Source organism: Kwoniella pini, chromosome 5 (genome assembly GCF_000512605.2).
Source record: "Kwoniella pini CBS 10737 chromosome 5, complete sequence".
NCBI lineage: Eukaryota > Fungi > Basidiomycota > Tremellomycetes > Tremellales > Cryptococcaceae > Kwoniella > Kwoniella pini.
Window position 1 is genome coordinate 1,038,212 of NC_091720.1, and position 22,401 is coordinate 1,060,612.

Genomic DNA, 22,401 nt, shown 5'->3' on the forward strand with positions numbered 1-22,401 from the left:
ACTCCACCGTACTTATAACAATACTCACCCATGACCACCATCAACCACCCCACCTTTGACCACATTCAATGATATAGGAGCCATCGCCTTATTAGCACAAACCATGAACCGAAATCCTCCCCATTCACACATATACGAAGTCAATATACATTATCCAGGCCCAGCAGATCAAGAGGACCAAATAGTGCTCAATAAGCTTTTGAAAATGTTCGAGAAATGTTTCGGAACTGCTCCAAGTGCAGCTTGAAAATAGTCGAAATCCCTCAGATACAAATGTTATCAAAAGCATTAGCATAATTATCATCGCTTTTTAAACAAACGTTATGGATACGTCTTCTAGAAGATGTTCATCTACAATCACCAAATGCCCTTAGAGGATCTTATCAAAAAGAATTCTGAATGAAGACTTTTGCAAATTGAATCTTCGAAGATGGAGCTCTTGAAAACGTTGAGAGATATCAATCGAAGAAGTGAAGGTTTCCATCGTATTGTAATGTGTCAAAATGAGTTGCAAAGATATCTATCTTCAAACCTCCCACCTGTATTCATTCTCATTCTCATTTATTCGATTTCTCTCACTCTTTCTGGATCTAATCACCTTCATGTGTCAAGTGATTTTTGTCGAGTTCATCATTTTATCCATATCTCTTTAACTCTGTCATAGAACCTGATCCGTCTAATTTATCATTACATAAAATTGTCATCGTGATCATCATTAATCGTGAACATTGTAAAGAGCTTTATTATTATGTTTAATGTATGTGTGTATGTTCATCTATTTGGCATACCTACCGTCTCCCTCCGATTATCATAAATCCCAGCATTCCCAAAGCACAATAAGTAATCAACAAAATTGACAGACAATATCATTGATTTGATCTGATTCCGATTCTCCTTGTTTTTCCACTTAGCTAGCCTAATCCTTTAACAAGTATTTTAACCTTTTCTTATCTCTTTCTCTAACAATTCGAGGTCCAGTATGTATATCGTATATTATTCCTTCTATACCCCATCTCCAAATCTAGCATTGTGGTGAATTGGTTTCATTAGGCTTCAACTACTCATCTAAACTTTGTTGAAAAACTTACAAGATATCTCCTTAATTCTTTATCTATTAAATTCATATCAAATAACCCGTCAGTTTCAAACGTAATTTATGTTATAATAAGCACTAACCAAGAGGTATGACTTTTCTCCATTCTTCTTCTTCTTGTTGTAGTTGTTGTAATTCATCTTCATCAGACATATATTCACCTAATTCATCAATACTTCCATTCCAATCATTTTTCATCCTTTTTTTAGATCTTTCACCTTTTTTTAACCATTTAATTTCATTTTCAGGTGCTCCTTTACCTAAATTTAAATTTGAAAAAATTCTAAAACTATCAGAAGCATAAATTCCTGATCCATAAAAAATCTTTACATCTAAATTTTCAGGTATTGGTTTATCATTATTAATTCTTTTTATATTTCGAGTTAATAAAGGTTGATTTATAGAGTTAGAATTAGAATTTGAATTGTTATAAAAAGGATTATATAAAGGCCAATTATAATTTAAATATTGACTTGAAAATTTAATTAAAGTTGAAGATCTTTGATTAAATAAACCTAAAGGATATAATAAATTTGATAAATCTGTTATTGATGCTATTTGGATGTATGAACCATAAATCAAAAGAATGAGCTTTTCATTTTATTATTATAAAACCCTCCCACCCTCCCAAAACCAAAAAAAAAAAAAAACAACTTTTGCTCACCTTCAGATAAATCTTTAGGAGTTGGATATTTTTTTAATAAAATTTCTAAAATTGGTAAAGCAGCACGACCTGAAGTTTTATTTAATAAACAAGTTGCAATAAGTAATTTCCAAGGATCAAATCGAAGTTTTTCTTTTGAATTAAAAAAAAATGAATAATTAGCATTTCAAATTTTAGTAAAATTCATGGAATTGATATTCTTCGAAATAATTGTTAGATTAAAAAAAAAAAAAACTCACCTTGTATTAAATGAATTTTTCCAATATTCTCTATTATTCCTTTTTCAGATTTTCCAATTATTTCTTTTTCTTCTTTTTTTTTACTATTTAATAAATCATAATCTTCAATTAAATTAATTTTTACTTCTTTCTTCTTTTTTCTTTTAACTTTTTTTTTAACTTTTTCTTCATCTTCATCATTTTTAAAAGTTTTTTCAATATTATCTTTTATATTTGTTTTAATTTTTCTTTTTATTGGAATTTCAATCAAAACTTCAACTTCTTTCCTTTTTCTTTTCTTAGATTTTGATAAATTTTCTAATGTAGGTAGTTTATTTTGATTTTCATTACAAACTTCTTTTTCAACTTTCCTTTTCTTTTTCTCTTTTTTCAATTCCAATTTATCATTTACAATTATTGAAGTAGGAATTTTAGGTGAATGATTAATTAAATTTATTTCTTCATCTTTATTTAATGTTTTTCTTTCATTTTGAATTTGATTTCTTGTTTTCATATTATCATTAATTTTTCTGAAATAAGGTGATATATTTATGAAATTTTCGATATTATTTCTTTTAAAATCATATGATTTTATACTTTTTGAATTTGAAGAAGATGAACTCGAATCTGAAAATTCTTCTAATAATGAAGATGAATTTGAAAAACTTGAAAAATCTATTGATGATTTAATCTTACTTGACGTTTGTGGTTGAAATATATTTTCCTGTTCATCTACATTTGAAGGAAAAGTATCAAATCTAAGATATTCGTATTTGCATTGTCCAAGTAAATTCAATGCTCTAAGCATAATTAATCAAACCCCCGTATTTATTTCACGATACATTTGATAGCTAACTTATCATTTTATTTCATGCATGTCGATTTTAACAGACGAAAATACAAAATGACGTTTGTAGATAACGTTATTCCGATCGATAGAAAACCCTGAATCTCCCTAGAAAGTCTGTGGAGGATCTGCTCGATAACAAAGGTTTGAGCTGATAATCTTGAAAATGAAAATGAAATTTATGCAAATCATATCTATATATATATATATATACATTGTAGGTAATCTGCTACGAGAACTAACATGCAAGAGAGGCACATTCAATTATGCACAATAAAGAGAAACAAAACCGATATAAATGTCCTGATATGATAAATACGTATAAAAACTATCGCCATACTGGCTTTGAGCCTTCATTAGGCGTTATACTAGGCCTAGGACCTCTTGGTAATCCAGATGTAGAAGAGGCTAAATTTCATTCACATATCAGCTTTTCAATCTCAAGCATTCGAACTGAAACAGTGTTCACTCACTCATAATCGAATTACGAGGTCCTCCAACCCGTCTCGCACCACCGCTTAGTACACTTGTATTTCCTCCTCCGCTACTCGGAATCGGTAATCCTTTCATTATACCTGAGAAAGAAGCGTCGGACGAAGCGTGAGATGATAAAGAAGGTGGTAACATTGACAACCGTTGTTTCGGTCTATCATGCCTAGCAGGTCCTATTAAAGATACTCTCCTCGAAGGTAAACTTTGTGTAGGTCCAGGTATACCTGTTGGAGAACCGTTTGAGAAAGAATTCAATGGGATTTTAACGTTAGCGAAAATGGAGGTGGACGAAGTATTTCCGTTTCCAGCCGAAGCTTTTGCAGCTGATGCAGCTGTTGGTCGAAGTAGGTTTGACATTGAGGTTGAATGACTCATCGAGCTTGATGGTCTAGGTCCTACGGCAGAAGGATTATTTTGTAATTCGCCCAATGGTCCTGGTCTGGCAGGTGGTCCCATCGCTCCAGCTCCTGATGGTTTACCCAATCCAATTGGTGATTTGGTCGGTGACTCTTCTGAGATAGTTGTGATAGGTTGGAAAGAGTTCAAAGAACGAGCCATTCGCATCTGTTTCCATGCTGGAACCTCTTCCACCGGTGGCGGTATTGCTGGTAGTGTAGATGATGATGCGGAAGCGGACATGGAGCTATGGGTATTCAATGGTCTAAGGGAGACCGGTATGACAGGTGAAAGTGGTTTAGACGAAGTCGGGAGTGGGAGCTTTGTTCTTGCTTTCACATCTTCCCATTCTGACGATGAGGAGTCAGTGGCGGTTGAAATATTTCCTATCGACATCTCATTGTTGGTCGAAGGACTTGAGAACACCGGACAATCAGGTGCGATTGACCGATCGTCAATCTTTCCTTCTCCAACTTCATCCCTCCATCTCAAGCCTTTTTTCTCCTTGTCCGCATTTAAACTTGTGCTGCCGAATAGACTGGGTCGAAGTGGTACATGTTTTTTAGGTGAAACTTTTTTGATGAATCTTTTTGGCGAAGCAGCTATTGATTGTCTGGCAGACGGTCGACGTGGTGAAGGCGCAGCAAGGGAGACTGGTAATCTAGCTGAGGAAGCTAAAGAGGGGACATCTGCCGAAGCATCTCCAAACAAAGTAGCTACACTAGAATCGACAGTACCCATCAGCGACTTCAATCGTTTCAGGACCAAGTCGACATCTGATTCAGACGTGAGCGTCGAGATCTCGTTTTGAAGCAGAATTGTGAATCTTGACAACAACGAAGCGGATTTAGTTGCCTGATCAGCTTGTTGAGCAATATAGTCCCTTAATCCACGTTCCTTTGCTGCTGAAACACTCTTAGTGATATGTAGTTGGTGTTTCATGATCTCCAATTGATGTTCATATTTCGCTTCCTTTAGATCATCATCAAATCCTCTTTCTTCAGCCTTTTTAAGCATATTGCTCAGTGTGATGTTCTTGAGTGATTTATTCTGGATCCCGCTTTGAATCTCACTGTTGAATCTATACGACGAATCTTGCTGTTGGATGAGATTTCTGATATGGGTCTTCTCTTTCAACGCATCTTCCGATGAACGACCAGATTGAATTTCAATATCGATGTCCGCCAGGCGAGTATCCAAAGCTTCGACTTGAAGTATAGAAGCATTCCATAAAGCTTCCATCTCACTGCCTTCCAGTATTACAGGTAAGAGTTCATCTAATTCCTTTTGAACTCTGCTCATTTCGTCTTTAGCATCTACTCGTGCCTTATTCAATCTTCGTTGCTGCATGCCAGACGAAGCAGTATGTCCTGCTGCTAATTGCGATTCTAATGATTTTATAGTAGCTTCCAGTATGACGATCTTCTGTATCCACTGAGCTGTCCGCAATTCCACTCCGGCAGTATTCCTAGAAACTTTTGTCGAGACCTTTTTAGCCTTGTCCGCCCATAACAGTGTGTTATTCGTTTCCTCTATATCTTTAGAACTGGGCGATATACAATTGATCATGACTGTTCGACAATTTCCGCCGAGGGAGAATTTGAGTAATCGAGTGAGTTTTGAGTCTCTGTAGGGCACATGTTGACGCACACCCCTGTTTGGGGGTGTACATAATGCTGATATACATCCAGAAAGGGCTAGGAGGGATTTATTGATATTTGCACCTTCTTTCATCCTTTGACCTCTGTTCACGCTAGCTTTTTCACTTCCTGCTAAATCGATAATTGAAAGTGTTGCAGATGTAGAACATTGAGTAACGGTAGATTTAGCTACGTCTACATCCGATCCGCGTTCATTCCTTACGACATTGATCTGTAGCACTAAATGAGATCTTGAAGAAGTCGAATTACGAGCTGTGAAAGAGGTACTTCGTCTATCATTTCCTAACATGACTAAAGCCATCACTTCTTCTACTGATGTTGGAGTCTTGTTGGTAACATTTGCTACCTTGACCCTTTCCTTCTCATTCTCTAGTAATTTCAGTCCTCCAGGGGGACATGCTGGATAATCGTCGCTCAATAAATCTCGGATGGTTTCGTTATATATTTCCACCATCGACATTTGGAAGTAAGTATCGTATTGCAACTTGGTATCCTCTACTAAATCGAAAAGCTCCTTCATCGTTCTGACTATTATTCCTGGTTGTTCCTCTGTACCCGATATTGTATGGGTTTTACCACATCCAGTAGCCTGTTTCATTGTCAGCTCTGCAAGCAATCCAATCGTCACTAGATAGGAGATGCAATCTGACTTACACCATAGGCAAAAACAGTAGCGTTGTAACCATCCAACACACCAGGCAACAATGGCTTTGCTGTCCTTTCGAAAACCACCTCTTGGCCCGCTTCCATACTGAATACTTGGTCGAATACATACCTATTTCTCCAATCAGCAAGATTCTTCTTAGTACAGCAAGATATTTAAGCTCACTTTCTATTCTTATACCTTCTTCCTACCATAGGTGCCCCTCTTTTCGCTTCATTCGGATCTTGAGGCTTATCAAAATCCAATTCCCTACTATCGATGACCTCTGCAATAATAGATCAGTTGTTTGCTCTAGGTAAATCTCTCAGCTAATACATACCGACTACATTCCGTAATGCGCCAGGAGCAACAGGTTTGGTCGAAGTAGCACCCATATTGCCATCTCCATAGAAGTAAGGCTGGTTGGAAGGCTGACTTATGAAGGGTAATTCTTTTGTTGGATGCCATGGTCGACAACGAACTGCAATTTCAAAAAGAGCATTAATACATATCGTTAACGGCGTAATATAATTCCGCAGTGGGTACTAGACATACCCGCAATCTGAATAGCATTAGCGTCCATATTTGATCCTAGTATGCGTTGATATTTCAGCGGTTGTATAGGATTGATGAATTATTGGAAGGCTTGTGATTGATTTAATGGGAATATCATAGGTTGTTTGTCTCTTTTTATTGCTGAAATTTAGTATTCAATTTTAGAAATGAGGAATACTGTGAGCTGTCGAGGGTCTGTACGATCGATCTTCCTTATATGTGATCGTACAGACTATTAAAAGAGTGTATAAAAGTCCACTGTTTTTATGTATATATTATATTTAAGTAATGTTGTTTTGATAATTGATTTATTGATTGATTTGTTTTCATCATTCAACTTAAGAAATCAACCGCGCGAGACTTCACAATTCAGGGTTAAAAAGGTATATATATCACTTGTATTTCTTATGGTTATCTTTTTAACGGTTTTATCCCAAATATGATATTGTTTGGTTCCTGATGTAATCTACTGTTACGCACCGTGTCATACCCATGCTACAGAATATCAAGGATCTGGATTCGTCTAAGCCATGTCATCCGATAGCGTCAATACTAAATAATCGACGACGACATGACTGCATTTGATACATGAAACACTACAGAAGTACCCGATGCATCTTATTCCGAAAATACAGTATAGGTACATTCAAAGTTCACCTTCTCTCTGTACGTACTTCACAATGTACGAGTATCTTCAAGGTACAGATTGGTGGATCGCTCTTTGCAATGCCAGCTTAATCGCCGTTAGAACCTTTAATCTTTTTACCTTCTTCACCTTGAACTTCAGTCAATCCATGATGATGAGCAGCAGCTTTTAAATGATCTCTTTTAACTAACATTCTTGTCCATGCTCTAGAAGTCAGAACATAATCATCAGTCAATCCAAATTTGAGGTACTTGTATTATATGTTTAACAAAAGGTGAGGATAGAATAAAATACTTACCGTTCATATTGAACTGCCGGAGAAACAGCAGCTCCCAATTCTAAGGCAGCTTGAAGTGGGAAATCGATATTTCTCAATACTTCTCTAGCTAAAAAGACTACGTCCGATTTATCTTGTTCAATTATATCATTCGCTTGCTCGGGTTCAGTTATAATTCCTACTGAACCAACTAAGACGTTTTTCACATTTTGTTTAACGTGTTCGGCAAATGGCAATTCTAAGAAAATATACGTCAAAAACGTTATGTTTCCCCTTTAAAAAACCACAAATTGAGCTCACGATAAGAAGGTCCAACTTTAACTTTTTGTCTCAAATCATTACCACCTGATGAGACATCAATCAAATCTACACCTAGATCGGCGAGTTTTTGAGTAAGTATAGTAGTTTGTTCAATACCCCTAACATCTATATGTTAACTTTACATTTCTTATTTTATGTTGAGCTCGATGATTACTTACCACCAAGCCCAATCACCATTATCTGTTTTCTCAGAACCTAAATCTTCTTCTAACCAATCTGTAGCTGATAATCTATAAAACAAAGGTTTTTCCCATTTTTCTCTAATTAATTCAGCAATTTCTAAAGGTAATCTAAGTCTATCCTCTAAAGAACCTCCATAAGAATCGGTTCTTTTATTCGAAATTGGATCAACAAATTCATGTAATAGATATCCTTATTCAATCAATGCGATTCAGTTATGACCTCTGAATCCGAAAAGGTAATAAATGAACATACCATGAGCACCATGAATTTCAATGAAATCAAATCCGATTTTCTTGCATCTATCAGTGGCTTCCAAGAAAGCTTTTTTAAGGTTTTCAATGTATTCAGCAGAAATTTCAACAGGATTAGGATATTTCCCTTCATTGAACGAGATAGCTGATGGAGCCTGAACTATGAGTATTTCCGAAACATCAGCATAAAATTCTTTACATGTAGTATTGGCTTAAGAATGTCTCACCATTGTTTGGCCAACCTCCATTTTCTTCACCGACAACATCACCACCTTCATAACCTTCATCTTCAATGGCTTGTCTCAATGTCCAAGGAGCAGGAGTTGAAGCTTTTCTACCCGCATGAGCGAGTTGAATTCCAATTTTACCTCTTAATCCATGAATATAATCAACGATACGTTTCAAAGGGGCAATCTGAGCATCATCCCAAATTCCCTAAAGAGCAAGTTGCACAAAATCAGAATTGAAGATAAATCACTATAGTAAGATAGCTACTTACCATATCTTCCGGAGTTATTCTACCTTCAGGTACAACGGCAGAAGCTTCAACCATAATATTTCCCCATCCTCTCATAGCCATTGATCCGAGATGTACCAAATGATGATCGGTGGCTTTACCATCATCCGCAGAGTCTACAAAATCAAGCGATAATTAGCCTCGATACTATTAAAAATGAAAACTTGAACTTCGTGCGTCACATACATTGACACATAGGAGCTACCCATGCTCTATTGGGAAATTCAACACCTCTAATTGTTAATGGTTTGAATAAAGCAGGAGGTTCTTGATTTTGTTTGTACTCTTTTGGATTTAATAATGATCCAATTGGTTGTAATTGATCTGGAAGGAATTCATGATATCCTTCTACCTTTTTTGGTGGATTAGGAAAGATTGGTTGATTGGATTTAGTCATTTTGCGTAACTCAACTATCAGTCTTTTTTGAGGCTGAACAGAGAGAAAGAAGTTGGAATAAGAATCTACATGAACGAATATTTATATTTGACTTGTATATACGTCGACTATCGTTATCTTAGCTCGCTGAATAATCTATATATGGCCGGCTTATGACACCATCATTATCCCATATGCACCTCCACAATTACCAAAGAGCATTCATAGGATTTGACCGAACGCTTATCCCGTAAGATCGCTAATTTCGGTGACGGCGTTCTCCACCTTGATGGGGTTTGTCACCCACAAAGTCACGAGACTACCGTGGGATAGTCCGATCAGCTCAGTATCAACACCATGTCGTAATTGGTAATGTTCTCGATTTGGATTGTTTACATCGTATTAGATGAGACCGTTAAAATGATAATTGACCAGAATCTAGGCGAGAATATCTAAAGGATCAATGTCCCAATAATTCTTTCTTCTGGCCAACAGAGTCCTTGTGTTGTAATCCCTGTCTCTTGTACGGACGACATGGACAATGTCTCAAGAAAATGGAACGCCTCCTCCTCCTTCAACATCTTCGACATTCCCATTATCCTCCCCCTCATTTTGGACAGAAGCAGCTGCGACTGTCTTACCTTCTCCTCCTACAAATCATAATAAACGAAGTCGACCTAAATTTGAACTCAGTTCACCTCAATCAGATTATACGGAATTAGTTGAATTTGATGAAGAAACAGAATCAAAACAAGAAATAAAAAGAAGTAGATTTGATTTACCTTCAAATTCAAATTCAACTAATTTAGCTTATTTACCTAAAAGATCAGATTTTTTAAATAATAAGAATATAAATGATCCACATAGTTATTTAGCAAATCCTGAATATGCACCAAATGCATTTGGAGATATAGGAGATTATATGAGAAAAAAAGAAATTAAAGTACAAACTCAAAATAAAGATATTGCATTAAAAAATCAATTAGAATTAAATTTACCTAAAATATTTAAAAATTTATCATTTTATATTAATGGAAATACTAATCCACCAATGGAAGAATTAAGAAAATTAATTTTACAAAGAGGTGGAGAAGTTAGACCTGTTTTAAGAAATAAAGGAATGGTTAAATTTATTATTGCTCCTATTTTAACTCAAAGTAAATTTAAAGAATTTAAAAATTATAAAGTTGTAAAAGAAGGTTGGATTATTGAAAGTTGTAAAGAAAATAAATTATTAGATTGGAGAATTTGGAAATTACAAATTCAAGGTGGATGGGAAGAAGAATCAAGAAAAGGTTTAGAAGCGTTTATGAAATCTCAACGTACTGCAAGTCAACAGATTACAGATCCAGTCAAAGAGGAGGGACTTGTAGCAGAGGATGATCATACAGGTGCGGTAACAAGCCATATTTTGACCGATGTGGGACCGACAACAAAGGGAGAAGAAACTGCTGTGCTCCCGAAGCCGCTTAGTCCTATTCGGCTGTCTTCCGCCAGTCAATCCCTTCTAGCACCTTACAGACCATCGATTATACCGATAAGTCCTCAGAAACTTCCGCAAATCGGAGATCAACCGAAAAAGGAAGATTCGTCTCCTTCTGCTTTGTCAGACCTTCCGCATAATATCCATAAACCCGAAGGGACTTGGGAGTTTTATTACTCCAAGGACTCAAATGAACACGCAGCTCAAGCTCTGAAGAACGATCAATGGCGAATTAAAAATACTGCAGAGAGGGGAAATGAAGGAGGTTTTATCGATGGCTACTACCAAAACTCTAGGTATGTCTAAAAGACTTTCCCTTCCAATTAGAGATCCGAAAATAATCGAGTTGATGACAAACACAGATTACATCATTTGGCGACTTGGAAATCCGAATTGAAAGTACTTGTAGCAGATGCGCAAAAACGTTCGGAAGAATTATCTTTAACAACGCCATCATCAAACAATATATCATCTTTATCATTTGCAAATTCAGCTTTACCCTCAATTCGAAATGGAATCGATAATATCGAGTCGCAAAGGGAAAGCGAAAAAGTTATATTTCACGTTGATTTTGATTGTTTTTTCGTTTCTTGTGGACTTGCAACTCGACCTCATTTAAAAGGTAAACCAACAGTTGTTTGTCATTCTCAAGCTGGGAAAAATGCAAGTACTTCTGAAATTGCTAGTTGCTCTTACGAAGCTAGAGCCAAAGGAGTAAAGAATGGTATGAGTTTAGGTAGAGCTCGTACTCTGGTTGGAGATGATCTTCAAACTATTCCGTAAGTTACGGTACTTGCTCAACGTCCGAACATGATTTACAAGCTGAGTAATGTGCATTAGATATGAATTCGAAACTTATAAGAAATATTCACTTGCTTTTTATACTGTTTTAATGGGTTATGCGGATGATCTACAAGCTGTCTCTGTTGATGAAGCGTTGATTGATGTTACAAGCGCTGTTGATGCTAGAGCGATGGCACCGGAAGAAGCTTCAGACGATGAGCGTCATATTCTAGGAGATGATCTCGACAGGGAAGATAGAAGTGACGGTGGCTTGGATGGGGACATCAAAATCAATAGACCTCGGAAGATCCGAGATCCTGCCGTCGAGGTGGCTGAGAAGATCAGAGATGAAGTTCGGAAGCTTACTGATGGATGTGAAGGTAAGCACTTTTTTCATTTTGAAATGGTGTACTGATCGAATGTCGTCTAACATGAATCAATAGTGTCAATTGGTATATCACATAATATCCTTTTAGCCAAATTAGCCACACGTTCAGCAAAACCAGCAGGAGTAGCCCATCTCTTGCATTCCGATATACCAACTTTCCTAGCTCCTTTAGATGTGGAAGATTTTCCATCTATAGGATATTCCATAAAGTCTAAAATAAAAGAGAAATTCGGTACTTCGAACGTGGATGGATTATTGCAAGTCAATAAACTTTCTTTTCAACGAGTTTTGGGTCCTAAAACAGGTGAAATGCTCTTCGGGTATTTGAGAGGTATAGATGAGAGAAAAATTGAAGGTGATAAAGTTCGGAAAAGTATAAGTGCCGAAATGAATGTGAGTGTTTTTGTTTCCGAAACATACAAGATGAGGGCTAACAACCCTGGACCAGTACGGTATACGTTTCAAAAATATGGACCAAGCTGAAATTTGCATAAATGATCTTGGATATGAAGTTGCAAAACGTATGCAGAATTTAGGTGTAAAAGGAAGACAAATTACATTAAAGTTGATGAAAAGACATCCTGATGCTCCTATAGAACCGCCAAAAGTGAGTTAATTCCAAATATAGCGAATCTAGCTTGCCGTTTTGTGAAATGGAATTAACTATGTTTTGATAGTTTTTGGGTCATGGATGGTGTGAAACGTTCAATAAATCTTCGGCTATTTCAGGATCAAGGGGTAATCCTACTGATGAAGGAGAGATATTAGCTAAAGAAAGTGTTAAGCTATTGAAAATCCTTAATCTTGATCCTACAGAATTAAGAGGTATCGGTATACAAGTTACTAAACTTGATACGGAAGATAAAGATAAAGGTAAAGAAAGAGAAGTTGGACAAGGGAAATTAAGTTTTGGACCTAAACAACCAACAAAGAAGGTTACGAATAAAACCACCAAACAGGAAGAATTAATCCCTCAAGAAGTGATTGCGATCCTTTCTCGAGAAGAAGACGTTGAGCCAACGATTCCTCCTAGTAGATCACCTTCAGTTGAAAATGATCATTCTGAAAAGTCACTTTCCCCTCAACCAGAAGCTGGACCTTCTCGATTGCCTAATTCACCGTTACCACAGGAACGAGAAGAACAAGAAGAAATAGATGCTTCTTTTTTAGCTGCTTTACCTCCTTCTTTACAAGAGGAAGTCAAGAGAGACTATCGAGAACATCGAGCTGCATCTCGAGAAAGGGATAGAAGTCGTAGTAGATCAAGAGCTGGATCTGAGCTTCCACCTGAAGATGATAATAGAGCTAAAATGATCTCACCTGTCAAAGGTAAACATTCAGCTGCACATATAACAAGACAACTGAGACCTAAATTGAAAACTCAGTTGAAGATACATCAATTGAATGAAAGACCTTTATTTAGTGCTTGGAATAGAGCACAAGAAAAAAATGATGATATAGTTGATTTAACTACATCGTATGAAGAAAAAGAGGAAGAAGAAATTATGATAGAAGGATATAAATTAAGTGAATTAAAAGAATTAGGAATTGATAAAGAAGTTTTTAAAGAATTACCTATTGAAATGAGAAAAGAAATTATAGAAGAAGAAAGAAGAAAAAATAAAAGGTTACTTAGACCTGGAAATAATAGAGGAATAAGAAGAGAAATTTCAAATTCTATTTCACCTATTAAAAGAAATTCTTTATCAACAACAAAAACAACAGAATTAATGACATTAAAAGAAATTTCAAAATATACAATTAAATCAATAGATAAACCAAATTTATTTAATTTAATTGAAATTAAAGAAATTTTAAAAATTATTGAAAATTGGATTGAAAGTAGAATTGAATTAGGAATTTTACCTGCAAATAAAGATATTTTAAAAGTTAAAAATTATTTAATTAAATCAATTAATTCAAAAGGATTATTAGGAATTGAAAATTCAATTGAATTAATTAAATTTATGAAATTAATTTTAAGAGAAAAATTTCCATTACAAGAAAATTTTGAATCTCAAAATAATTTACAAATAGAAGAAGGTGATGAAATTGAAAATAAATTTGGAAAAATTTGGTGGAATATTTGGAAAGATTATAAAAATGAATTACAATTTAAAGTTAAATCTTTATTAGGTTCTGAATTGAAATTATAATTTAATGAATTTTAAAACAAAATAAATTAAAAAATTGTCAAGAATAATAATTTTTTTCTTCATAGCCATTTTGTATCATTTTAAAAAGAAAATAGTATTATGATATTTTTGTAATGTTGTAATTTATACATAGATTATTGTATGTAAGCACTTATTTTAATTTCATTAAGATTTTCTATCTATACATGCGAATGTCTTAGTTTAATGAAAAATGCACTATAATTCAGCCAAAACACCCATAGCTAAACTCTGAGTAACTTGTTCTCCCATTACTTTTTCTGCAGCTTCACTTAAATGTCTCTTAGGATCTAATTTACCTACATGACGTGTTTTTAATTGTTCAGCTGTCATTGTTGATTCTTCTTGAACTGATTTTGTATATGATGTAGCGAGTTTGAGCATTTCCTATTAATGAATGATAAGTTTAGCTATTATTCACGACATTTATCCTAATTATGATAGCGGATTTTTTGAAACAATGAATGAGGACTTGTTGATGCTCACATCTACAGCTTGCTTATTACCCTCTTTCATTTCTTCGAAATCTCTCAATTTCAATCCTTCGGTCCAGCCTCTCTTATGTAAATTCAATAACATCCCTTGCTCAGCTTCTGTCTTTTTGTAATCTATTGCTAGACCTGTTGCAAATTCTTGTCAGCAATTACGCCGGCTATGGCGCTTTGTGGGACAGTGACTAACTGTAATAATGCCTGTTCAAACCATGAATCAAAGCTTGAATAGAAGGTTTATTCAAATGACCAATGTTACTTGTTGTTTGTCTAGATTCTTGCCCTGTAGCCATTGATGCTGGATTTATAGATCGGAAAGCATCTATGACTACTTTTCCTCGTACTGATTGGATTGGATCGATGACTACTGCCACTGCTCGGGGATGGAGTTGTTCGAACGACTATGCAGACAATCCGGAAGAATGGTTTTCAATTGAACAAATCACAGAATTGAGGAAAAAATACGGTTGATCAGTTTCTCTTCTTGGCTAGTCATCATTGAACAGGGCTTACCTGTTGTGTGTTTATGTCAACACTAGATAACCAACATCCGAATCCTGGATGCGAATGATACCAACCAACTACCATCTCAGGTCTATGATCGATCTCAAATATCAGTAGATTCCTTATGAGTGCGTATTCAGACCAGCTGATGGTTGTAAAATCTCACCTTCCGGTTTGCTTCAACATATCTAACATCTTGGTTTGGAAAACATGATCCACCGATTCTACTGTTACTGTTGTACCTGATTGAGGCATAGCAAAAACGTCCACACAAGAAATCTAAGGATAACACAATTTATCAGCTTCATTCGTTGGATCTTCTATTGATGAGCAGCAACGCTTGACCACTTGAAATCATATACATGAGCAGGGAGTCACCACATACCGTATAATCGTCAACGAATTCTCCCAACATCAAACCCATAACTTCCATAGGTACACCCGCTCGACCATGTTTCAGCATCTACAGATCATCAAGTCATGCGTCAGCAGGCGAGGGGTCACATAATAGTTTCTCCGTTAGCTGACCTTCAGTAATGCCAATGCGGATATGTGTACGGTTTCACCGCTAAGAAATTGAGAAAGGGAAAAAATTAGCGTTGACAGAAATTACTGAGACTAAATGCTTCGACTCACTTATCCGCTACTATGGTCTCCCCTTGTGGATTTGGTCCTCCCATTCCTGCTCGTCCACTCTGCATCATTCTCATTAATTGCTCCATGTTGAAATGTAGGTTTTAAATTGTATGCGATATGAGGATTGTGATTTGATGTTTGAGCAAAATCGAGTACCTTTCCGAGCAGGGCGATGATTTGTATTGCTGAGCTGGTGAGGATAATGATCCGCAATGATGGGGTCGTAGTAGGATGATTAATTTAGAGCGAGTGAAGGACTATTGTATGCTGTATGAGTTCGTTGAATTAACATGTATAAATCGTGATATAGCTAGTAGATGACCGAAACGCGTGAGCGTCATCTATATAACGCTTAATGCGTTGATAGATTTGATGCCGTGTAAAGCTACAACCTTAGAGCTCTTAATGTGAATTAAATCCACGTGTGACTGTATCAAATCGGGTCAAGCTAGTTCGGCAGTTGGCACGCGATATCATACCCGTACTCATATCTTACTATCTTCATTTTCAGATATATAGATGTAATACTAGTACCCATCTATCAGACAACACCATCAGCTACAGTATTGACAAAACTCAAGCACAGTATTGAAAGACTGGTTCATCCCTCTCACAGCTCAGTAGATGATCAGCCGTGCAGCACTGGAACTTTCCTCGTTATGTCCTTATCTTCAGCTACAACCCTCATTTCCCCCACTTCCACCAAAGCAGCTACTCCTTCAGCCACGGTTGGTGGATCTTCGTCTCATGCTCATCAACCTCAAAGGAGGGCATCTGTTCATTCAAGTCATGTTATGAAACGAAAACCTTCCACTCATGCTGCTCATACGCATCATGGGAATTCAAATAGACGGTCAAGCGAGAGTGAACATGGTAGAAGAGCTTTAGCAGCTGGTTTAGCAATGCACGCTTTGGATACTACTGATGCTCTCGTAAAAAGGAAAAAAGAGAAGGTGAGTAGCTATCTATTGCTTCCATTTGTTCCATTATACACCCTTACTTGAAGCAGCAATCGCGAGGGCTCTGGGCTGATATTTTACTTATATCCTAGCGACCCTTACCATCGAAAAATTCAAGATCAGACACTCACCTGCCTCGATTATCTCGTACGACATCCATGACATCAAACACATCGCATGAGTCTCACGGACGTAGACCTTCTAGAGGTGGACATAAGCGATCTGAAGAATCAGTCTCAATAGTACAGGATAATGGGGAAGAAGGGGAAGAAGTAGATGAAGGTGAAGAAGGATGGGAATCAGGAGATGGAGGGGATCACCTAGAAATATCACCTGAGAAATCTAAACGAGGGAAATCTCGCGCTAATGCAAGTCAACAAACAAGGAAAGAAAGCTCAGGAATGAGAAGGACAGTTAGTGATACATCAGCTGAACCCACTAAAACAAACGATCCAATAATAAGTGAAATTTTGGATACGAAGAAGAAAATTCTCACACCTTCTGATGCTCCTCATCCACCGGCATTGACCCAAAAAACAACTGGATTTGCAGGTACAACGCAACAACCTGATCCTAGTGTACCTGCGCAAGATCCACATCCTGTTGTCACCCCCGGTCCAATCAGGCGAAATACTTCTGCAAAGAGCTTAGTCGGACCAATATCTATGGAACCGACTACCTCGAACGACTCAGCCCAACCCCCACCTGATCCAAGTGTGGACATGGGGAGAGATGAAATTAGGGATAAGTCAAGAAGGCCAGAAGCGTCCAGTAGGTTGAGGTCAACGGAAGGTAGTGGGTTACCCAAATCAGAAGCTGTCCAACCAACAAAAGAGGTATCCACTTCACCATCTTACCCTTTCCCTCAAATGCCTAGTGAAGCAGACTCACACGGTGAATCGCCTCAAGATGACAAGCAACCAGAATCGGCCAAGGTCAAATCTCAAGAGCGTCAAAGACACACTTCTCAGCCTGCGCCTTTACCTCAATCGCAACCTTCTGCCTCCGGATCAGGATCCACTCGTTCTCGACAAACATCCCAGCAATATCCTCAACTCCGCCATCGATATTCCAACAGCTCACTCAGATCCATTCAATCTCTTCGAGCCCCACCACACCCTCTTAATTCCCCAACAGGATACCGCACTCAACCTACAACCGCTACTTCTCGACCAGGAAGTTTGTTCGGTTCGCCTACCAAAGCAGATGCTCGTCAAAGAGTATCTTCAATGCATCATCCTCCAGCTCCCAAACCTCAAGTAAGTTACGAAATGGCAAAAGGTCAAGGATGGGATGAACCTATTCTGGAAGAAGATATTCCTAGACGATCTGGAAATTCAAATTCACAAAACAGACCTCAATCATCAAGAAAAGAAAGTGTATCATCAATGAGATCAATATTTGCACCATTAACAGCACCTACAATGTCTTCTCCTGTACGTTCAAGTTCAGGTCAAGGTGGAAGGAGAAAAACAGCTTTAGAAGCTGCAGCTCAAGCATCAAAAATGTCAAGTACAAATGATCCTACTGCATATCATAATTCACTTGGACATGCAAATATACCAGAAACAGTTTATTTAATTTCAAGATTTTTACCAAATAATAGTAATAATAAAAAATCAATTAATAAAAGACCTAAATGGGAAATGAATCCTTCAGATTTACAACATTTTCAAGAAGATCATGAACATGGAGATGTAGATGAAAATGATGGAATTAAAATTGGATTAACAAATGGAGATTATAGAGAATCACATGAAAGTTTAGTTAAAACTTTTAAAAATTTATCAATTAATCAACAAGATCAAAAAAGAAATCGTAGTGGATTTAATAGAAATTATTCTTCAACATATAATAATTTAATTTCACCTGGAATGGGAATTGATGGAGGAGGAGAAGGTTTATTGAAAAATACTAATAAAGATGGATATAATTTAATTGTTAAAAAAGGATTTGGAGGTAAAACACCTTTTGAAATGAGTTTACAAAGATGTTTGGCACAAAGACCTGGTGGAGGAAATGGAATTGGATTTTAAAATATTTATTGATGTTATCGATTGTTTTGTTCTTGTATTACTTGAATTAAACTCAAAATCGTTAATAAATAAGATCGAATGAATGGATAAAAGTGAAATATCAAAACGATAATGGTAACTTTCAATTGATGATAAATTGTATAAAATAAAATGTTGTACATATCCTTGATGAGATGAAAGTAATATAATCAAGCGAGCAATTTTATATAATATCCATCTCGAAAGAATTATCTATGGTTTTATCTATAATGACATATCCCATTCAAAGCATATTTTATCTATTTATCTATTTCTCATCTGAGAAATAAGGTAAAATATATGAGAATTTTTTACGAGCAGCTTCAGGTTGTGTCTGTATAATATCGGATTGATACGAGTCAGTAAAATTTCGTTTTAAATCCTATTATTTTAATCATTTGAAAAAAAAATTTCAAAATCAAAGTTAGGAAATTTAAAAATCTTCTTCTTTCAAAAATATTCGAAAACCAAATTTCAAAAGGAATTTTGAATTATTGTTTTTTATGTGAAGAGAAGATGAGAAAGTAAAGAAACACCAAAAAAATCTGAAAAAAAAAAAAAAACTCACTTCGAGTCTAGTAATACAAGCATATTTCATTGAACCTTTAATTTCATTTAAAACTTTTCCTTCTTTAACTACATCAACTACATCTTGTAAAATACCTTCTGCAACTGCTCTTGAATTTCCTGCATTTGTATGAAGAGTTTTAATTACTTCTTCTACTGTTACTGGAGCTTCACCAATTCTCCAAGCATCAAAATCAGTTGAAGTACAAATAAGTGTATAACTTTTTTTTTTTAAAAGGAAAGAGATTAGCTTAGAAGAATTGCGATATAAAGATTGAGAAATTTTGAAACTAACTCAAGTTCTGCTTCTCTAGCAATTTTAGCTTCAGGAATAACAGACATATTAATTATATCTCCTCCCCATTGTCTATACATTAAAGATTCAGCTCTAGTTGAAAAAGCAGGACCTGGAGAAAAAAGAAAATGATTAAAACAAATTAATAAGAGTAATTCCTTCTAATAACTATATAGAAAAAAAAAAAAACTAACCTTCCATACAAACAACAGTTTTTTCTGTATGAACTTTAACTTTACCATCTGAAACTTTTTTTAAAATATTTTCAACTTTAGGTGAAATAAATTCTGATAATTTTTTTGAAAAAGGTTCACCAAACATAGAATGTACAACAATACCTTCATTTCTAAAAAAAGTATCTTGTCTAATACCTTTTGTTCTATCAATAATTTGATTTGGAATTATAAAATGTCCTGGTTCAATTTCTTCTCTTAAAGAACCAACTGCAGAAAATGCAATTATTGCTTCAATACCTAAATGTTTTAATGCTGAAATATTTGCTCTAACTGGTACTTCTGTTGGTGTAATTGTATGATTTTCACCATGTCTTGAAATAAATGCAATTAAATCTCCTGAAGGTAAAGAAGAAATTGTAATTGGTGAAGAAGGTTTACCCCATGGTGTAGTAATATCGAGTTTTTTACTTTTTGAGAAAAATCCATTTCTTGTTAGTAAATTTTTTTCAAATTGAAATCAGGCATCAATGTTACTCACACAAAAGTCAAATTATCAAGATGATATAAACCTGATCCACCAATACATCCAACGAGGACTATGTATTAAAGGTAATATAATTAGCTTCATTTTTCAAATGACATGAATATGATAACATACCTTTTTCATTAGGTTCTAAATGGTCAACTGACATTTTGAGATATCTACTAGTGATCTGAGGTAACTTGATCCGATTAATAAGAGATGCAATCATACACAATTCGAAAAAGAAGATATCATATAAAGAAGAAATAAAAAGTTGTTTAAGAGATCTATTTCGAAATGTCGTGCTGAGGTGCCTGAGACTAAATTCAACGCTTTGACCGAGATCCCCATCTTTCACTCACCATACGATACCGCCGGTCACAATTTACAAACACACGTTCATGCACCTATTTCAAATTAGAGTCCTTATACAAACGCAAAATCGATACTAATAGCAGCTATACTAAGTGTTTACGAAAACCACAATCGGTCTGATGATAAAAGCGGCCGCTTAGATCCGCACCATACAGTCTGTGTCCAGACTGAGTATGAATGCCCTATATCGAAGCGGGAGCACAATATCAAAGTCTACCACACAGCAGGAATTTCAAGGATTGATACAATACACCAAATTATCAACTACTCTTTTACTAAAACTTGACTTAGACCAAGCTACGGTAACAGATCCTCTCCATCATACCTTGATTCTCTTGCTTCTGTATTCTCGCTCTCCATCAAATCCATCTTTAGTCCTCTTTCTTTTCCTTCCAAACCCGCTGATGATTTCTTGAATTTCGCTCCACTTTACACGAGGAATATCCATCTCTTCATTAATTTTATACCCACTTTGAAGAAATAACAATCCCATTGATTCTGACCATGATTTCCTGCCTTTCCATCGTTCCCATCTAACATTCCTTGCTTTGTGTAAAAGTATAGTCAATATCACTCCTCTTTGAGTATTTGGACATCCATCCAATAATCTTCGAAAGGTACGACAAAGACTTTCCAGTATTTGTGCATCAGCAGTATTAATCAAGACCCAAAGGACATCCGGAGGGGTGAATTGATCTATTTCATAGTAGTTTCTTGTAGATGTCCAAGAAACAAGATTTACATCATTGTAAGTGTTCAAGATGACTTTGAGAGCGATTGAAAAAGCCTTGTCGAGTGATTTGTGATAATTGTACCATGGGTAATTATCCTTCATTCCCACTACGGTGGCCATGTTCTCAAGTGCAGAATGGAAGAGCTGAGATGGAGGGAAGACTCCGCATATCTTGGCGGGGGCTTGGTTGACTCTGCTACGATGAGACAAATAGGAATTGGACCATCCGATCTGAAAGGAACATTGTCAGCTGTTTCGAATCTTCAAGGGTAACAACCTCATAACTTACCCTCAATGAAGGTGATCTGTGACTATCGATCTCGTGCGACACTGCATCCCTTCCCATCTTCTTACTTTCGCATAATTCTTCAGGCGTAGGAAATTGAAGTGAGGTCAACCTTGGAGCCCATGGATCTACATCGATGATCAGACCGCCATTTGCATCCGGTTCAAGAACAGAGATAAGTGATGATACAGATGAATTGCCCTTTTTACTGGTGCTCTGTTTCTCAATGTCGGGAAGACGGATCATGTCAGACCATTTGATATTCGTAATTCTCGGGATTGTATTATGCTTTACCTCATTCTTGAAAGTCGGTTTTGAGGGTAAAGAAGGATGATTGATTGGAATTGGAAATAGTCTATCGATGGAATTTTCCACTCGTAAAGGAGAGGACAGGCCCATAGCGTTAGGTTGAAGAAAAATGGATGGAAGAGCCGATGGTTCGAATAAGGTGTGGTGAGAAAGGAAGATGAATCAATATTCGAGAGCTAATTCTCCCGTCAGCTCAATTCTTCCTCTTCTCTAAAGGATATCCTGATTTACCTGATCAATGAGAATATTGAGTGAACTGCTGAAGGGTTTTTGTTTTCTTTGTGCTCATCAAGTTGAATGACGAAGGATTCTAATCATAACGATATAATCTTTTGAAGAGATAATAACCGCAAAGAAAAGTATGAAAATGTCCAAAAGTATATGATTAAGAAATGTCGTCAATACAGTTCAACTACAATCGAGAGCGGGAATGACGATCTTTGATCGATGTTGTTACTAAAAGTGAGGATAAGTTGAATGATTATCTACATCAAGACGATCTGTGCGTAAATTGAGCATGCCATT

General features: G+C 36.1%; 8 protein-coding genes across 8 annotated transcripts; 2 read left to right on the forward strand and 6 right to left on the reverse strand.

Annotated features, from left to right (window-relative positions):
• Window positions 1-916: 916 nt before the first annotated feature.
• Window positions 917-2,783, reverse strand: I206_104163 (uncharacterized protein; the record flags this gene model as incomplete). Its single annotated transcript, XM_019155999.2, has 5 exons — window positions 917-1,021; window positions 1,089-1,111; window positions 1,177-1,647; window positions 1,758-1,889; window positions 1,997-2,783. 5 exons carry the CDS (start codon window positions 2,781-2,783, stop codon window positions 917-919), a joined length of 1,518 nt encoding a protein of 505 aa, XP_019010957.2.
• A 367-nt stretch (window positions 2,784-3,150) lies between these two features.
• On the reverse strand, window positions 3,151-6,597 carry I206_104164 (uncharacterized protein; the record flags this gene model as incomplete). Its single annotated transcript, XM_019155998.1, has 6 exons — window positions 3,151-3,230; window positions 3,296-5,960; window positions 6,026-6,146; window positions 6,201-6,300; window positions 6,355-6,495; window positions 6,570-6,597. The coding sequence occupies 6 exons, from the start codon at window positions 6,595-6,597 to the stop codon at window positions 3,151-3,153; spliced, it is 3,135 nt and encodes a 1,044-aa protein (XP_019010956.1).
• Window positions 6,598-7,303: 706 nt separating this feature from the next.
• Window positions 7,304-9,161, reverse strand: I206_104165 (uncharacterized protein; the record flags this gene model as incomplete). Its single annotated transcript, XM_019155997.1, has 8 exons — window positions 7,304-7,421; window positions 7,514-7,730; window positions 7,793-7,911; window positions 7,972-8,185; window positions 8,249-8,407; window positions 8,475-8,682; window positions 8,747-8,880; window positions 8,951-9,161. 8 exons carry the CDS (start codon window positions 9,159-9,161, stop codon window positions 7,304-7,306), a joined length of 1,380 nt encoding a protein of 459 aa, XP_019010955.1.
• A 520-nt stretch (window positions 9,162-9,681) lies between these two features.
• I206_104166 (uncharacterized protein) lies at window positions 9,682-13,950 on the forward strand (the record flags this gene model as incomplete). The annotated part of the gene is made up of 6 exons (XM_070202912.1): window positions 9,682-10,919; window positions 10,986-11,402; window positions 11,464-11,786; window positions 11,850-12,187; window positions 12,243-12,401; window positions 12,472-13,950. The coding sequence occupies 6 exons, from the start codon at window positions 9,682-9,684 to the stop codon at window positions 13,948-13,950; spliced, it is 3,954 nt and encodes a 1,317-aa protein (XP_070059013.1).
• Window positions 13,951-14,166: 216 nt separating this feature from the next.
• Window positions 14,167-15,685, reverse strand: I206_104167 (uncharacterized protein; the record flags this gene model as incomplete). Its single annotated transcript, XM_019155995.1, has 8 exons — window positions 14,167-14,355; window positions 14,455-14,588; window positions 14,650-14,860; window positions 14,973-15,054; window positions 15,130-15,242; window positions 15,349-15,426; window positions 15,492-15,531; window positions 15,600-15,685. The coding sequence occupies 8 exons, from the start codon at window positions 15,683-15,685 to the stop codon at window positions 14,167-14,169; spliced, it is 933 nt and encodes a 310-aa protein (XP_019010953.1).
• Window positions 15,686-16,258: 573 nt separating this feature from the next.
• I206_104168 (uncharacterized protein) lies at window positions 16,259-18,594 on the forward strand (the record flags this gene model as incomplete). The annotated part of the gene is made up of 2 exons (XM_019155994.1): window positions 16,259-16,552; window positions 16,651-18,594. 2 exons carry the CDS (start codon window positions 16,259-16,261, stop codon window positions 18,592-18,594), a joined length of 2,238 nt encoding a protein of 745 aa, XP_019010952.1.
• A 286-nt stretch (window positions 18,595-18,880) lies between these two features.
• Window positions 18,881-20,342, reverse strand: I206_104169 (S-methyl-5'-thioadenosine phosphorylase; the record flags this gene model as incomplete). The annotated part of the gene is made up of 6 exons (XM_019155993.1): window positions 18,881-18,946; window positions 19,181-19,400; window positions 19,475-19,586; window positions 19,669-20,117; window positions 20,189-20,246; window positions 20,309-20,342. The coding sequence occupies 6 exons, from the start codon at window positions 20,340-20,342 to the stop codon at window positions 18,881-18,883; spliced, it is 939 nt and encodes a 312-aa protein (XP_019010951.1).
• A 525-nt stretch (window positions 20,343-20,867) lies between these two features.
• On the reverse strand, window positions 20,868-21,966 carry I206_104170 (uncharacterized protein; the record flags this gene model as incomplete). Its single annotated transcript, XM_019155992.1, has 2 exons — window positions 20,868-21,512; window positions 21,571-21,966. The coding sequence occupies 2 exons, from the start codon at window positions 21,964-21,966 to the stop codon at window positions 20,868-20,870; spliced, it is 1,041 nt and encodes a 346-aa protein (XP_019010950.1).
• Window positions 21,967-22,401: the final 435 nt, after the last annotated feature.